Source organism: Thalassophryne amazonica, chromosome 17 (genome assembly GCF_902500255.1).
Source record: "Thalassophryne amazonica chromosome 17, fThaAma1.1, whole genome shotgun sequence".
In the NCBI taxonomy this organism is placed as follows: Eukaryota; Metazoa; Chordata; class Actinopteri; order Batrachoidiformes; family Batrachoididae; genus Thalassophryne; species Thalassophryne amazonica.
The window spans coordinates 26,888,894-26,907,606 of NC_047119.1; the positions used below are offsets into that span (position 1 = coordinate 26,888,894).

The window sequence follows — 18,713 nt, forward strand, 5'->3', positions numbered from 1 at the left end:
CAGTTTTTTGTTTTGCAGTTTGATGTTTATCCTTATCCTTATACATTATTATTAAACAAAGTCAAATTACATCATAATCGCCACAAATTTCCTGTGTCCCTGTTGGCTGTGTAGAATGTGATAGTGCTGCCCCGTAGTGGTCTTTTTGATTAAGTTCCAGAGGAGCTGATCATGTTTTGGCCTTGACAGTCCAACATAGAGCTCATTTGTCAAATGTAAAGAAAATAACATTTTTTGACACAATGTTTCTTGTGGAGATATAAAGGTTTAATCCTCTATTTTACAGTATCTGTTGTTGTGCTCATGCTGTGTGGAGCAGTGTCAAAGATCTTAGTCCATGGGCCAAAAGTGACTGTGGCCATCAAAAAAAAAAAAAATAAAATGTGGACTGGTCATCCCAGGGTCACAGCTTGAGAAAGCTAGGGGTCAATGAAGGATTACAGAGTAGTCAGCATTTAAATAAATATGAAAATATCAAAAATATACCACAATAAAGGTTCTAAAAAACAAATGTATAATGTAGTTTGAATTTTAACTTTACAAACTGGATGAAGTTGATTTTTGTCACAGTTTTTGATGTGTTGAGCAGCAAGGGCTGAGACAGTGTTGGTTTTCCTTGCAACAACCCAGCTAACAAAATAAAGTTCCCAAAACATTCTAATAATGTTTGTCAAATATTATCAGAAGTTCTCAGAAGATTAGTTTCTTTTTGGTTCCCAGAATGTTTGATAGTAACATCATCACTAACATTTTGAGAAGGCTAGGCCAAATATTCTGGGAATGTTTTAATACCCCCGTTCACACTGAGCCTGAATGCTGCACGAATGAGGATTCGACCCACAGTCGGGCAAATTTGAGGTGCATTTGAAATCCACATAAAGCGTTCTTACAAGCAGTCGGCACATTCGTGCAATTACAGCACATGCACTTTACACTTGCGGTGTAAAACATATCAAATGTCAGTCGAGGTGCAGTCATACTGCAATCTGACTGCAGTCGTAATAGTCATACAGCATAAAAATGCAATTTGAAGCATTTGGACAGCATTCGAGGAGCTGTTCGAAATGTTCGGAAATGTCGAATCCTGGCCGAATGTCTTGATTGTGCCTGAACGGTTCGTCAGGTTAGAGGCCAAATGAGGCTGAATCCCACATAAATGGACATTTGAGCAAATTCAAGCCATGCTCAAAATCCTTGTACAGCATTCTCAAGTGCATCATACACAGTCAGGCACATTTGGGCAGCCAGCACGAATGTAGAGCACATGCACACCACTGTCAAGGTGCGTTCAAGGTGGGGAAAGTTTGAACAGCGGTCAAAGTGCAGTCTGACTGCAATCTCAGCATTTGAACCACCTGAACATGGTCGGCCGACATACCGCAATGGCCAGCCAATACAGGACCCGGCCAAATGCCCTGGATGTGGCACAGATGAGCCAGAATGCATTGAGTGGCTCCCACAATGTCCCAAATGGCGGCTGAATCCAACACTGATGCGAGCCGAATGTCATTTCAGAGTGGCCTTTTATCATGGCCAGCCTAAGGCACACCTGTGCAACAGTCATGCTGTCTAATCAGCATCTTGATATGCCACACCTGTGAGGTAGGATGGTATATTTTGGCAAAGAAGTGCTCACTAACACAATTTAGACAGATTTGTGAAGAATATTTGAGAGAAATAGGTCTTTTGTGTATATAGAAAATGTTTTAGATCCTTGAGTTCAGCTCACGAAAAATGGGAGCAAAAACAAGTGTTTATATTTTTGTTCAGTGTATATTCATGATTAAAAAAGAGTGAACAATGAGTTTCAGCAGAATGCATTTTTGCCATCCATACACATTGTCTTAACGATATTTGAAAATAAACTGTTTTTTACTGTATGTTTCATTTCAAATGCGCCCTCCCACAGTTTTTCATGTAAGTGTTTCGATAACATTTCGATAACATACAAAATTGAGTAATGTCTTGTTTCATCCAAGTGTTTGATTCCAGAACAAGTTGCGGACAGTAACTGATTCAAAGACTTTGGATTAGGAAAGAAAGTGAGATTAGAAGTAATATGCTTGTTAAATGTTATGTCATATTTTCCTTGGCTATAGACGTGACCTGTTAATTCAAGTATTTGTTTCATCACATACAAGAATCAAGCACATTCATTCATTCATGAAACAGGTCTTCCAAGTAGTGTTTCATTCAAATGTTCCCAGAAAATTTTGGTAACATTACATAAATTCTCAAAATGTATGTTTCATCCAATTGTTCCCAGAACATTCTGGTAACATTACCTAAAGTCATAGTCTAGTTATTGAAACAAATGTGGAGTAAGAAGGTGAGACTAGAATATATCTGCCAGATTTCCCTCAACTATAACCATGACTTGTCACTATATAAAAGGAAGTAATAATGTTAAGGACAATGTTCTAGAAATATTTCTAACCATAACCTAAATATATCTAATATATAATGTTATGTGCTAGCAGATGGCTTTACTTACGAGCCGCTCTCCTAAACCTGAAGTCCTGATCATCTGTAAAATCATCTGCTGAGGTGATCAGTAGCAAGGAAAACCTGCACCAACTTGGCCCTTCATGGCACCCAGTTGCCCACCTCCTTTTTCCAATGATTTGACAAATAACATGGTATATTTTCAGTGTTACCCCTACTTGACTATAACTGCCAATCTGGGATAGATATCATACATTTTTGTGTTGGCCATAGTATTACAGTGTACTGAGGCTGGATTGTAAGTTCTGTTTGGCCATCTTAAGTGGTATCGCTTTGGTCAAAATTGGCTTTGGGCCCATGGTCTACCTGACTTCTTCATAGAGAATTCTGGTGTTCTTCAGAGATGTATTCTGGGTCCTACTCTGTTCAGTGCTTGTGTGACCCAGGTGCCAGAAGGGATGGTGGATTCCAGCCACTTAGATGCCTTTGTCAGTGTGGAAAGGATTACTCACCTTGACTTTGCTGTGATCTTTGAGGATTCAATGGATATCTTGATTGTGGCAGGTCTGTGTTTAAGGATTAGAGCCAGTCTTTCAATGAGTTTTTGGACTTTGGTATTGGCAATGTGTCTAGTGAAAGTGTCAAACTTCATGAGGCATTCACTTATCTACTGTACATTCATATCTCTGGGGCATCAATGTTTGAGGTCAAGAGATTTCTGAAAATAGCATACTGTGTCCCAAGGTCACTGCACAGAGGCATTTGGCGATGTTAACATATTTAGGGTCCTCGTGGTTCCTGTGTTACTGCATGGTTGTGAGACCTGCACGCTAACCAGTGACCTAAGCTAATGACTAAGATTTCATTGGTACAGGATCTCCTTGTAGGATCTTAGGATCCTGCTGGAATGACTTTGTGTCGAACGAGTGGTTATGTAGGCTTGCGGTGTTTCTCTGGGCATGATCCAGCAGGTAGTTGGAGGACCCCAACAGTTGGAAAAAGCCAAGGGTACGCCTGCAACATATCACCTGTCTGCAGTAGTTAGATGTTACTCTTACGAGGTGAGAATGGACCAGGTCTCTGCCTGGGTGGTTGCCATCTGGGACTCAAACTGAAGCTTCCACAATGTGGTTGATTTCGTACCCGTACACACCCCCAAACCTGACCTGGCCCGTTTCGTATATATTGACAGTGAACTGCCCTGAGCAAGAACAGTTTTTTATTCTTTTATTAATCCTTTGTAATGTTGTCCATCTTTTTTTTTGCGTTACCTATACTTGTGAAATGGTGAATAGAAATCACCACGATATTCTTGATATATATGCACAGATAGTTCTAATGAACAGTCACATTAAAATAAGATGAACTGTACTAATTAATCAAAGTAAGTAAGCATGTATCACATATTCATACAAAACTACTTCACAGGTATTTCAAAGTCCATTTTTTGTAGTTGTTTTCCTACAGGTGTAAAACAGTGCTGGTTCAACCAGTGTAGTTATTTTTCCCAAAGGTCAAGAGCGTCATTACAAAGATAAAATATTCACTTTAAAAACAAACTTCATACAAAAACACAAAACAATCTATCAAACATTTTTCATACAACCACAAAATAAGACCAACAGCTACAGAAATGTAATACATCATAAAAAAACAATGTAAAGAGTAAACTGCAAACAATAAATAATAAAAACACATTTCTGGTCCAAACTGGAGTTCTTATTGGTTTGTAAGTTCTGACTGTGTTTTTTTTTCCCTCCTCTGGTTTGAAACAGTGTTTAGAGTTTTGATGGGATGTGCACCCTGTTAGTGCAGAATGGTGACACTACGGTCCGCCACGGCGCACGCCGGCAGGAGCGGGGCACTGAAATGATGTGTGACAGAGTACAGCACGGCGCAGGAGTCTGGCTCATAAAACATTAAAGTCTGGCTCGGCCAGTCCAGCAGCAGGCCAATCCTCTTGGGCCTCCTCACGACCTTCACGGGCACCTTCTTCTCTGCATGACAGAAGGAGTAGTCCCCATCATAGTGGGACAGCACCCACGACTGATTGTTGTAGCCAAGACGCACCTCGTTGCCGGAACCTTTACGCTCCAGACTGGCGTAGCACACCCCGACCTTGAAGGCGCCGCTTTGGCCTACATCCAAAACCCAGCTGTGCGTGCCAGAGGACATAGAGAGCGAGCCAAGCACGTTGGGTAAACAGTCGAACCTCGCCGGGTCATATGGAGGGTTCTGGCGGGGTTTTTTGTGTAGGAAGGTGACAGAGCAGAGGTCTTCAGAGAGGGACAAGAGAGGACTTACTGTATGCTCGTCAAACTTTAGATGAGGTGAACCATAAGCTGTGGAAAAGATAACAAATCAATTTCTACACACCGCTTTAAGTGACAGAACGCTCAAAGTTATCATTTGTTGAAGTGACACTCTTGAGTAAGTCTACTTCCCAAGATCTGTGGTGGTTTCATTTCTCTCCTGTCATAGATACCTGCTGAGTGTTACAGGAGACTGAAGCCCACTGCAGCACACATTCATACTGTTTATGGCGTCCTGTCTAAAATGCATAGTACAAGTGCATTTAAGATGTAACCCAATTCCAGTTTGCTATTTCCAGGGCACATAATCTGAGTGGGAAGAGGAGCTTGACTGATATGGATTTTTTTTGGGGGGGGGGGGATAGATATTAGGAGGTAAAAAAAATTTATGATACAGATATGCCCACTCTGATTGAAAATAAATGGCAGCTGGTCTCTTTGGCACTGTCTCTGAAAGCTGTCTCTTGAAGCTAAAGTGACCAAAGGGTGATGGGGGTCCTCTCCCTCAAAGGAAAGGGGGTGTGGCCAACAGCAGCTACTTCCCATTTAAGGAGACAGGTGCAGAAAAGAGTCATATTTTTGGAGACCTGGAAATGTGTCATGTACAATGTATCATCTCAGTGTCTATGGTGTATTTGTAGCTACAAACATTAACATGTGGATTTAAGACACCTGGCAGCCCACATTATATACAGCTGTGATTCTCAAAGTATGGGCCCCTTGGTGGACAATGAAGGTACTGCAGGTAGGTCATGAGGTCATTAATTCATTCATTTTCTATACTCAATTATTCCAATTTAGGGTTACGGCAGGGGCTGGAGGCTGTCCTAGCCACTGGGTGAGAGGCACTGCACACTCTGGACAGGCCGCCAGTCTATCGCAGGGCCGTTGCATTTAGACAAACACATTCACACTCCCACCTGCTGTTAATTTAAAGTCAACAACTCATCTAACCTGCATGTCTTTGGAAGTGGGAGAAAGCTGGACCACTTGGAGGCAGGGTTCGATTTTAGCAGTTACCCGGGAACCCATGGCACCCTACTTTGGGGGCGGGCACACAACTCTCTAGACTTGCATTTCCGACTGGAATCCACCTTTTTTATTCGATAACTATACAGAAATCTATCAAATTTGGAGAAAATTTGCGTAGAATTTGACTTTGAGACCTACGCATACACAAAACATCATCAAAAAATGTTCTTCTCCTCTGCTTGTAATGCCACGTTTTATTATACACAAATGTATAATAAAACAAATGGTGACTGGTTTCTAAACACAATTATGACAGAGTTTTTGAGGGAAGAGCGAGAAGCAGCCCCACAGCAGGCAGCGGAGAGTTTTTTTTTTTTTTTACATGTGCGCGCGTGAAGGGGACAGGAGGTCCTCAAACTGGGTCCTGCAGAGGCAGAAGGACCGCTGAAAACAGCCGTCATCCAGAAGCAGCTCCTGCAGCAAATAATGATACTCCCCGAATTGGGAATGTCTCATGACGTTTGTCAGCTTTCCACAACAACTCGCTCCGTGTGATCATGGTCCGTCATGTTAACTTGACTGACAACCGGAGCCAGCGAGCGGCAACCTCTTCCTGTCATCAGGGGAGAGATGACAGGAAGAATCCAATGAAAGACTCGTTAGCAGGCTTTTAATGAGCCTTTCATTGGATTCAGGTGTGTTGGAGCAGGGAGACAACTAAGAGTATCAGGAAGGTAGCTCTCGAGGACCGAACTTGAGCACCCCTGATCTAGGCGGCCAGCCTTCAAGGACACCCATGTGCAGGTTGCTGCCACTACCACCAGTTCTGGTTCTGTGACAGTGGATGCTGATGAAGAGGCTGCTGGTGATCCTGCTGCTGCCTATACAGCTGGAGCCTCTAATGTAGACTCAGACTCTGACTCTGGCTCAGATTCTGCCTTAGATTCTGAGTTTAATTCTGATTCTGAGGAAGAACACCTTGAAGTGCTGCAGAGAATGGCAGATGACCATGATGACTGCTAATAGATTTTCTGTGCATATTGGCATGAGTTCATCTCAGCTTCTGACAAGGTTAGGAAATTTCTAAATTTCAGAAAATATTACTCCAAAAACACAAAAATTCCCTCCCATAATTTCACCCCAATTCTGCCCCAGATATCACCAAGAATGCACCATTTGCATCCTTTTATATCAAAATTTTCTGGGGGGGGCATACCCCCAGACCCTAAGCAGTAGGTTTGGTACCAAACTTTTCTGAGGGGCACCAAACTTTTCAGATTTTGGTGCCCTTAAGGCACACAACTACAACCCCTGGCAAAAATTATGGAATCACCAGCCTCGGAGGATGTTCATTCAATTGTTTAATTTTGTAGAAAAAAAGCAGATCACAGACATGACACAAAACTAAAGTCATTTCAAATGGCAACTTTCTGGCTTTAAGAAACACTATAAGAAATCAAGAAAAAAAGATTGTGGCAGTCAGTAACGGTTACTTTTTTAGACCAAGCAGAGGAAAAAAATATGGAATCACTCAATTCTGAGGAAAAAATTATGGAATCACCCTGTAAATTTTCATCCCTAAAACTAACACCTGCATCATATCAGATCTGCTCGTTAGTCTGCATCTAAAAAGGAGTGAATACACCTTGGAGAGCTGTTGCACCAAGTGGACTGACAGGAATCATGGCTCCAACACGAGAGATGTCAATTGAAACAAAGGAGAGGATTATCAAACTCTTAAAAGAGAGTAAATCATCACGCAATGTTGCAAAAGATGTTGGTTGTTCACAGTCAGCTGTGTCTAAACTCTGGACCAAATACAAACATGGGAAGGTTGTTAAAGGCAAACATACTGGTAGACCAAGGAAGACATCAAAGCGTCAAGACAGAAAACTTAAAGCAATATGTCTCAAAAATCGAAAAATGTACAACAAAACAAATGAGGAACGAATGGGAGGAAACTGGAGTCAACATCTGTGACTGAACTGTAAGAAACCGCCTAAAGGAAATGGGATTTACATACAGAAAAGCTAAATGAAAGGCATCATTAACACCTAAACAGAAAAAACAAGGTTACAATGGGCTAGGGAAAAGCAATTATGGACTGTGGATGACTGGATGAAAGTCATATTCAGTGATGAATCTCGAATCTGCATTGGGCAAGGTGATGATGCTGGAACTTTTGTTTGGTGCCTTTCCAATGAGATTTATAAAGATGACTGCCTGAAGAGAACATGTAAATTTCCACAGTCATTGATGATATGGGGCTGCATGTCAGGTAAAGGCACTGGGGAGATGGCTGTCATTACATCATCAATAAATGCACAAGTTTATGTTGATATTTTGGACAATTGAAAGGATGTTTGGGGATGATGAAATCATTTTTCAAGATGATAATGCATCTTGCCATAGAGCAAAAACTGCAAAAACATTCCTTGCAAAAAGACACATAGGGTCAATGTCATGGCATAGGGTCAATGTCAATGAGCAGATCTGATTTGATGCAGGTGTTAATTTGGGGGATGAAAATTTACAGGGTGATTCCATAATTTTTTCCTCAGAATTGAGTGATTCCATATTTTTTTCCTCTGCTTGGTCTAAAAAAGTAACCGTTACTGACTGCCACAATCTTTTTTTCTTGATTTCTTATAGTTTTTCTTAAAGCCAGAAAGTTGCCATTTGAAATGACTTTAGTTTTGTGTCATGTCTGTGATCTGCTTTTTTTCTACAAAATTAAACAACTGAATGAACATCCTCTGAGGCCGGTGATTCCATAATTTTTGCCAGGGGTTGTATTAATTCTAAAAGGCAAACCCTGCCTGGAGGGAACCCCACAAACACAGGGAGAAAAGACAAACTCCACACAGAAAGGACCAGTTCAGAAACCTGGGACCTTCTTGTTGTGAGACAACAGTGCTAACCACTAAGCCACTGTACTTCTCCATGAGAGGCAGTCCAAACTTAAAAATAAATCTTCAAGTCTTTGATTTAAAGTATAAAATTGCCTAAAAATAATAATAATAATTATTATTATTAATAAAAACAGAGCCATGCTTCATCTCAATTCTCATGTGTTGATCAAAATTGTGATTAAAAGTTTTGGTTCCAGACAAAGTGGGTCCTGAAGTTTGTCAGAATCAGAATCATCTTTATTGTCATTGCACAGAAATCAGCACAACAAAATTTGCTTGTGCATCCTCAAAAACAATGCCCACCCTCACACATAACTTATCCACACACACATACTTCAATAAATATTAAGAACATCGGGAGATTTTGTGTGTGGGGGGGGTAGACCTCTAAATTACACAATTCCAGTTAGACATTTGTCTCATATTGCATTGTCCCCAACAAACATAACTCCTATTGCACAGATCCCACGTTGTCATTGTCCCATATTGCACATATCCCTCTAAAACATCAATTAACATTTAAAATACCCAACTTGAATAAAAACCCTTAAATAGCTAAAAAAAAAAAAAAACAATCCAACATTAATAAATATACCTAAAAAGTTAAAAATAGTTAAAAACAAATATTGCACATGTCCCCATTTGTTCTAATTAGAATAATGTAATTGTTCTGACTGGATCTTGGGCATGTCTGTTCAGTTCTGTAACGGCTCTAGGAAAGAAAACCATGGTGTATGGTTTTCTTCAGGGCGTATAAAGCCATATTCATTGGTAAAACAAGTTGATAACGATTTTATCATATACAGTGGTCCCTCATTTATCGTGGGAGTTACGTTTTAAAAATAACCCGTGATAGGCGAAATCTGCGAAGTAGTCAGAGTTATTTTTTTACAATTATTATAGATGTTTTAAGGCTGTAAAACCCCTCACTACACACTTTATACACTTTCCTCAAACAGGCATTAACATTTTCTCACTTTTCTCTCCTGTGTAAACACTCAAAGTTCAAACCTTAGTAGAAAAAAAATAGAATGTTTTCCTATAAATAATTATGATGGCTTTTAGAACTAACACAATTAATTTTAATGATCAACCTACGAGGTTGGACATGTAAGAAATTATTAATAGTGACTCCCCAGTATTTCACAGTTCCTCTGACCGAGCCTCTTCGTCGTGGAGCCGCTCCGCTGTCCGGATTGGCTGATTACTCAGGTGGTATGAAAAATATTACCCATCCGCGAAAAGGGTGTATTGCTATTTATTCTTTAGTGTTTTATCCAATCATATTGGCGTATCATTTATGCGTATATGATAAACGTATACACAGTCATGGGAGCTATATTAGAAGAACTGTAGGCAGTCTGGCAGACTGTCTAGTGCTGTTTAACCTTGGAACAGGAATGCACTCTACTGACTCCTCCTCTACCTTTTAATTAGTAGCTTGTGCCGCTGTGGTGTGGCAGCTACAGGAATAGATTCATCCCTGTGTGCGTCTGTGGCCTTCGCTGCACGACTACTAGACACCAAATTGGAGAGCCAAGATTTTTTGGAACATTAAGTTCATCTCACAGCCCTCTTTCCTAAGGTCAAAAAGCACCAATCTTGACCTGTTTTCTCTGGATCACATCAGGGAGGATACAGATGTTGGTGAGTGTGTGAATACCTGAACCTCCATCATACAGTACCAGTTCAGCGGGAGCTACTCATCCTTCAAAATGGATCACATTCGGTCTTCAGCAACGGCATTCGACATCCTCACACTTCTGGGTGGTTACATGTACATATTCGCTCATTAATAATAACTGAATAAAACCTGACGAACCGTTTGGGCCGAGAAGCACTGCAGCTCCCCAGAGGCCTCGGAGCAGCTTGCTGTCACTGCAGGCTGGATTCAGGTTGAGCTGGTCTGTGTCACGAGGCTCGCCAACCCCCTCCGTCTCCTCCATCCTGACAACCACATGTGCACAGAGACAGAGAGAGAAGATATGACACATCAAGAATGTTGACTTATGGTAATAACGCAAGAAAATTATTCCAAATTTCTAAAACATTACCTTTCAGCTATCTCCTGGAAACAAGTCTGAAAGAGAAGATAGAGAAAAAGATTAATGGAACAGAGCACTCGTGTCATTCTGGTTGAATCATAGTTCTTCCTTAACCATTCCCAGTTGTCACTAAGTTATGACTGCACGTCGCTCCCTCCCGTCTCTCACCACCAGCTGTGTGTCTGGCATGTTTGTCAGGGTGTGCACGAGTTGGGAGCGGATTTGTGACAGACTCTCCAAGGCCTGGCTCCAGTGGGCCCTCTGAGTGAGGAGACACTGCTCCACGCGCTCCTCTTCCGTCTGCACCTCTTCCAGCAGCCGCTGCTCTTCCTCCTCCAGTGCTTCACGCGCCGCGCTGACCTGAGCCAGCACCTGCTCCCTCGCTTTGCTCGCTGTTGCCTGCACGTGACGACAAGTGGGGGAAAAGGAGAAGAATTCAGGTGGGTTTGAATTATTTGCAGACGTTTTATTAACCCCCATGTGACAAATAATGTGACAAAAAGAAAAGCAAAACCCTTTTCCCCCTGGCAAGGTTGTGCAATAGTTACAAGACTCGATATTCCACAACCAAAGCACTTAAAGGAAGCTGCATTTCACCAAAATGTCGAAATAACTTTTTTTGTGACGGCGCAGAGTGACGGACATGAATCTGCAGCCAAAGCCAGATGGCTGCTTTTAGAGTCAGGTTTGTGTAAGTTCTGAACCCTGGTTCAGTTTTATTTTGCAAATCAGAGACAGTTATGCACTACAACAGGCACCTGGAACATGCTGTACAAGACCATGTCTGAAAAAAGAAATGCATGTATGTCCATTTGGACACATTATCTTGACACTTCGTGTATGAAGGTGAAACATGGAAGAAGAAGTTTATTTCTACAACACGTTTCCCATCCAGATGCTCAAAGCACTTTATCATGATGCCTCATATTCACTTCTCCAGCCAAAGGCCAGTGTCCATTTTTACAGCTGGGTGGACTGAGACAATGCAGATTTACTTTCTTGTTCCGGGACACATGCACAAGATTCAACTCCAGGTCTACATATCAGCAGGCCAGCGCTGAACCCACTGAGCTACCTGCTCTAACTTGCAACATAAGATCACTTGACTCAGACCTTGGACAAGTTCGACTTTGGGCGTGTTTTAATTGTAATTGTGGCCACCAGGGTGCAGTCTTGTAACCCTTTTGTATGCAAGATCTTGATAAACTCTGAAGGTGAAATGTGCCACACAAGATAACTTCACTTTCTGCATTTCAATTCTAATTGTGGCCATCCAGCATATAGAGGAGGATTTTCTTTCACCAACTTCATCTTTACTTAGATGAAAACATCACACTGAGGCTTGCATCCCAGATGTACCTTCTGGCAAATTGTAGCTGAATTTTCAGGTCTTGTTTTTAAGAAAACCCTCCTCTATACCACTTCATCATGAAGCTGTATACCTGGTGATGCAAAATGCAAAACATGCACTGTGCACAATTTCTCCAATTACAGCTAGAGAAGCATATAACTTCTGGGTTGTCTAGGTGTCTTGATGGCTTTCCTCATTCTTTTCCTTCTTGCACAGTCACTTTTTGAGAACTGTCTACTCTGCACAGATTTACCATAGAGTGTCATACTGTTTGTATTTCTTGATAATTGATGTAAATAAATAAACTCTAAGACATATTCAGTGACTTGGAAATGTCCATGTATCCATCCCCTGACTTATCTGAAGAAAACTGGCAATGAAACAGATTATTTACAAGTATTATAGCAAAGCGTTCCATTACTTATGCAACCCATCATCTTGGCTTTTATATTTTTAATTAATTTCTATCAAGTTGTAGAGATTTAATTTCAGTTTGAATTTAAGGAAGATAATTTTAGAAATTTTTATTTTTTGTATTTGAAATGGCATAAACAAATTAAAATGTGTGAAATACCATGTGTTCCGATACTTTTGGAGGGCACTGTACATTAGGTGTGTAATCTCAATTTAAATGCTTCTTTAAAATCATTTGCATTTTTCAGGATTACAGTGGAATCCAGTCAGTGTTTACTTTAAGAACTGATGTCATTCTGAGGTCTATTTTTGTGTGAAGTCTCAGGTCTACTTTCCATCAAAACACCATAGCCTCTATTTCCGTTGCTTCGCTTAAGTAAAATGCTCACATTTGTGCCGCCCCTCCAGCATTTGCACTGTGTGCTGGTATGAGAATACCACAGATGCACAAAGCAGACTTCAGTGTCAAAATACCAGCTTGTCATCGCACGGCCTGTTCCGGTTGTTGCAGCTACAGGAAGATAGTCTCCACAGTGTTACTTACACTGGATACAAATCAAGGTTGTTTGCAGTCATAGAGGTCAAAATCATGCATCAGGCGAGATAACTGTGTGGTATTTACTGATTTACTTTCATCTGAAGTTGCAGATACTCACACTCTGTCCTTCACTTAGCTAGGTCAGGTATGGGAGCATTTTCTGGGGTCCATGTCACCATATCCATCACACCACAGAACCAACCACCTTGGGTCATGGATGGCAACCACCCAGGCAAACAACCAGCCCATCCCAATCTTGCAAACTGTGAAAGTAGCCATCTGTATGCAGCAAGCAGGTGAAACATGGGCATCCCCTTGGCCTTCTCAGTTGATAAGGTCCTCAACACTGAGACATGTGCTGGATCACGCACGGAGAAATGCCCCTCATCTGACGCTCCCTCAGTAACTGCTCATATGACATAAAGTCATTCCAACCCATACCCAGTGGTCCCCTGAAGAGACCTAGTACCAAAGACGTACACTCTTTGGTACTAGATCTTAGGTCACTGGTTAACATCCAAGTCTCCCAACCATACAGTAAGGGAGGAAGCACCAGGACCCAAAAACCTCTGTCTAGTGACCTAATGACTCTAGAAGCTATCCTCAGGTGTTTCTCAATCTCAAAGGCTGAGGACCCAAAGACATAAATGTCACTGTCGAGTCTCTAGAAATTCAACTTTTGCCACACACAAACAGAATTCTAGTGTCTGATTATTGGAAGTTATTCGGTTTAGTTGAGCTACGGCTAAAGCTTGACTTACGCAGAGGGGAGAGCCGATTTATTGACCAAAATATGTCATACTTCTCTAACATAGGTGGCGCTGTACCCTATTCAGCTGGTTGGAATTGAGCCAGTTCTAGTTTACCTATTACGTTACAGACAAACTAGCTTGTGGCAAATTTTCAATAAACTTGCAGAACGGTGAGACGGACAATGTTGTAGCACTGTACATGTTGTACTTGCTATGCACGTTAATTGTATTACAAATAAAGGCAACCATGTTGTCTTCTTCGTCTCCTTCTACATCTGGGTCAAAACCCAGCAAGGAAATTGTGGAGGATGCACAGAACACCTAGGCCAACTTCAGTCCAACTGAGCATATGTATGCAAGAGTTATTCGACTTTCAACCGCAATATCTAGGTGGGTTAGTCCAGCTTTGAGAAACTGAATTTAAAAAGGGGGAGTCAGACTAAAATGTTTACATGGGTGATTCTTAGACTACGGGCACTTTTATGTCCCTTGATCATATTTTATGAAAAAAAGAAAAAAGGGGAAATTTCACACTTTTATAGTTATCTTTACAATGAAAGTGTTTGAAGAAATTTGTCCTAGTAGTCTATGATGACTTTTTCACCTTTTTTCAGCATCATTATATGCAAATATTGCTGTTTTGTGCTTGTCCCACACCCAGACTTATGATCTTCAATGATAAAAATGAATAGTAAACAAACGTTTTTTCTAATGTTTTAAAATATCTCTGAATAAAAAATCAGTAAAATAATCAAAACATAATTGGGGTATTCAATGTCATACAACTGTTGTGATTGTTTTAAACAAAATGTAGTTGTCCCACACTATTGCCGTAATTTCCACCACAACAATAATGTTCCTTTAAAAAGTTTGTATGAAAGATTGTGTGGGTAGTTTCTATGGAGATAAACAGTAACATCAGAGCACATGTATATAGCGCCAAATCACAACAAACAGTTGCCCCAAGGCGCTTTATATTGTAAGGCAATGGTGTGGTGGAAATTACATTTACAAGGCCAATAGTGCCTGTAGTTAAAGAATCACCCACATATATTTTAAAAGCCCAGCTTTAAGGTAATAATTTGATTTTTTTTATTTTTCGAAAGCCTGAGTCTTGTGTTAATCAAGAACGATCGCAGACTCAGAAAACTCCAATGTCTCGCTCAACTTCTCATATTTCAATCGTCTGTTAATTCCGAAAAAAATCACAGCATCATCCGCAAAGTCAAGATGAAACAAAGGTGTAATGTTTAGACCTTCATCTGTTGTTGTTGTTTTTTGTACTTGATGAAGGTCTAAGGACCAAAATGTCTTTTTTGTGAATAAACTTTGCCAGTGAAGAGTGAGAGACTCCTCTTCTTCAGACACACCTTTTCATAAGAAACTGAAAGTGAGCTTTTAACTTTCATTTTAAGTTCCAGATTTCCCCAACTTCCCATATCTGTTCATGAATTAAAGCAGCAGTTGGAGAGGTTCAAATCTCAGATTCGACAAACTTTGTTTCAAAAGTAATTTTTATTTGATTCTTCATGTTAAAACAGCATCTAAGTAGTTTTGAAGCTAATTTATTACAAGAAAAATACACATTCTTGACCCGTAGCTTTGAAGACGGCAGATACATTTCAAGGTAGCATTGACTACTGAATAAAGCAGCATAAAAATATCAAAATCAATTGTTTTTCAAATCTATTTACAGCTGGGGAAACTTGGTAAAGTCCTTACCGCTGACAAACAAACCCTGTCTGTTGTCTACAGTCTCCATGAAATCCTATTTCTGCTTTATGATGTCTGGAAACAAGAGCTGCAACAATTATTTGATTATTAAATTAATTGACAACTATTTAATAATTAATAAATCATGTTGAGTCATTTATAAAACAAATTCTCTGATTTCAGCTACTTAAAAGTGAATATTTTTGGTTTATTTGACAAGTTTCTTTCCTGCTCTCTGGCAGTAAACTAAACATATTTTGGCTGTGGACAAAATTTGAAATCATCATCTTGGATCCTGAAAAAAACCCCACATTTTTCACCACTTCCTGACATTTTACAGACCTAACAACTAATCGATAAACAGAGAAAAGAAATGATAAATCGATAATGAAAATAATAATTTCTTGCAGCCCTGTTGAAGGTGAGGGTCTGCAAAAACTATATTCCTATTTGAAGAAAAAACTTTCACTTCATTTTCATCTCCTGATTTTACTTTTTTCACACTTTGAAAATTTCACAATCAAATAGATATTTTAATTTGGTCGGTGTTCACACAAAGTACGCAACCAAACTGCGCAATCAGAAAGCACACGTGCATTTGATGCTCGTGAAAACGAACACGTTTGCACAAGTTTAAGCACTGTTACGAAACAGCGCAAAATATTTGAATGATTCTTGTGTGTGTGTGTGTGTGTGTGTGTGTGTGTGTGTGTGTGTGTGTGTGTGTGTGTGTGTGTGTGTGTGTGTGTGTGTTGGGGTCCTCACCTGCAGGTTTTGCTCTTTGGCCGTCAACGTCTGGTTAATAAAGCGTTCGATCCTCATCGCCTGCAGCTGTATTTTCTCACACGAATCCACCAGCTGATTCTGGAGAACAGCAGCGCGCACACGCACACACACGCACACACACACACACACACGCACACACACACACACACACACACACACACACACACACACACACACACACACACACACACACACACACACACAACAAGAAAATCCTGTCTTTTTAAATTCCACTGGGAGAAAACCAAAACAGCAAGCCAATCCACTGTGACACACCCAAGAGACATTCATGAAACACCAGTTTCACTCCCAGTTTGAATCAGGCAAACATGAATAATTCATGTGACGTTACAGATAAAAATTAAGCCGCAGCCTCACAAAAAGATGACTTTGGAAGCAACCAGCAGACTCAGAGCTTCCTGTCTTAATATAAACTCTATATTTCAGCTAAGTCAATTATTGCCCCTCTAATTAACAGTGAAAAATGACCGTCTGCCACTGCAGACAACAGGAATCCTGCTGTAACGATCGATGTGATGGTTTTTCTACCGATAACGTGAATGCGGCGTAAGGCAAACTTTATTTGATCTCAGAAGAACTCTGAAAGTTCAACACAGATGGTTGGAGTTATTTACAGCAGGCAGGTTACATAACCAGCACGAGACTAGTGAGAGTCAGGCAAGCAGGCAATAGGTTCAACTAAAGTCAAGAAATGGTATGGTCCACTTCAGGGGTGTCTCAAGTCATACAAGACTCTTCCAGGCACGGATATGGGAAATATTAAAGGATGATTAACTGAGCAGGTGAGGTTAATAATTTGTTTATTATATATATATATATATATATATATATATATATATATATATATATATATATAACCTCCTGAGAATGGAGGGGAAAAAGTATCTTTCAATTTAACTTTTTTTGTCCACTACAGAAGACATAATGAATGGGCTGGAGAAATGTGGCAGGGGTGGGATTTGAACCTGGAGCCTTCTGAACTGAAACCATTAACCACTTGGCCACCACCCCTGCCAGATTTTTAGCGTTCTGGTTTGTAACGAATGTGATATGCGTTTCGAACCAATTGTCATGGTAACTGGTCTGAGATGGCAAAATATCAGACCAAAAATCAGCCAATCAGAGCATGCATAGCATCACAGCCATGTAATAAGTTGTATTATTATATGGCTACAACATACTTACTAACTCAGGTAAGAAGGATATATAAATTACTTGAACCCTCCCCCCAAGCTTTTGTTTTTGGGGGACCACAATGGAAACAAGCGTTTATCGCTTTCTTGTGCTATGCGTGTATTTTAATGGGCAAATACGTATGTATTTTGTGCATTATTGAACCAAATAAATTCAATCAATCATTTTTATCTTGAGTCAAGTCTTATATAGTGCAGTAAAAAACAAACCAAAAAAAAAACCCTCCACTGTACTAATTTGAACCAAAACTTTAAAGCACAAAATTACAGATTGCTTTCTGTTTATTCTGTGTAAAGCAACCCTGGGTTCCTCGGAATTTGCTACAGAATTGTAAGTTAATTATTACTATTATTCTGACCCACAATTTTCTCACTTTTGGTCCGTTTCCGGCCCTCGGGCCGCCAGTTGGGGACCACGCATTATTTAAACTTTACCTTGCTAATGGAGACAGCGCCACTTCCTTAAGTTGAAGGTACATGGAGGAACGGTTTTCAAATAAAAAAAGAAAAGAACTGGCACACTGACTGTGCGCCACACTCACCCTGAGTGCGGTGACTCTGGTGGCCACGGGAGTCACGGTGTGGCCGTGGCAAGAACCCACGACAGCGCAGTCCGAACAGATGAGTTTCTGCTCGCTAACACAGAACCAGTCCAGTTCAGATTCGTGCTCCACGCAGAGTTCGCACTCAGCTGAAAATATCCCCGACTCCGTCTCGGAGGCGGCGGTCGCCTCGAGCGCGCAGGTGACCCCCGTGACCGGCGTCACGCTGCCTCCCATAATCGAGAAAATGTGCTGCTTACAATCCATGTCGGTGATTTTCTGGACCTTTGGAGTGTCCTTTGGCTCACCGGCTAAAGTCAAAGGCGATAAATCGCAGGTTATCAGCTCGTCGCTCATGGTTCTGTTACGCAGCAGGTGCACCTGGAAAAAGAAGAAGCAGCAGCGCTGTAACACCTGTGGAACAGGTAAATGGAACCCGGAAGTACCGCGAGCCAGAAGGAGCACTTTCTGCTCTGCTGGTTTTTAAATGTTTAACTGGCGTGTCAGCAGTGACGCACTATACAGTTTTTAAGCTTGATCATCTAATGTTTAACACAATTTCATAGTCATTATCATCCACTAAAAACCTGAAAATGTCTCACTGTGTTCAACAATATGAAATAAATTTTACACTCAATCATCTGCCCTTGAGGTAGGATGAACTCCTATGATTTACACAATACTATCTTCTATATTATAATAGCCAAGTGGCCTCTG

The 18,713-nt window shown here is 40.7% G+C and overlaps 1 protein-coding gene across 1 annotated transcript; it reads right to left on the bottom strand.

Annotated features, from left to right (window-relative positions):
• Positions 1–3,659: 3,659 nt before the first annotated feature.
• bspry (B-box and SPRY domain containing) lies at positions 3,660–18,421 on the bottom strand. Its single transcript, XM_034192688.1, has 6 exons — positions 17,997–18,421; positions 16,220–16,318; positions 10,855–11,085; positions 10,696–10,721; positions 10,464–10,588; positions 3,660–4,787 (listed from the first exon to the last, which is right to left on the bottom strand). Exons 1-6 carry the CDS (start codon positions 18,351–18,353, stop codon positions 4,252–4,254), a joined length of 1,374 nt encoding a protein of 457 aa, XP_034048579.1. The 5' UTR covers positions 18,354–18,421; the 3' UTR covers positions 3,660–4,251.
• Between the last annotated feature and the right edge of the window lie 292 nt (positions 18,422–18,713).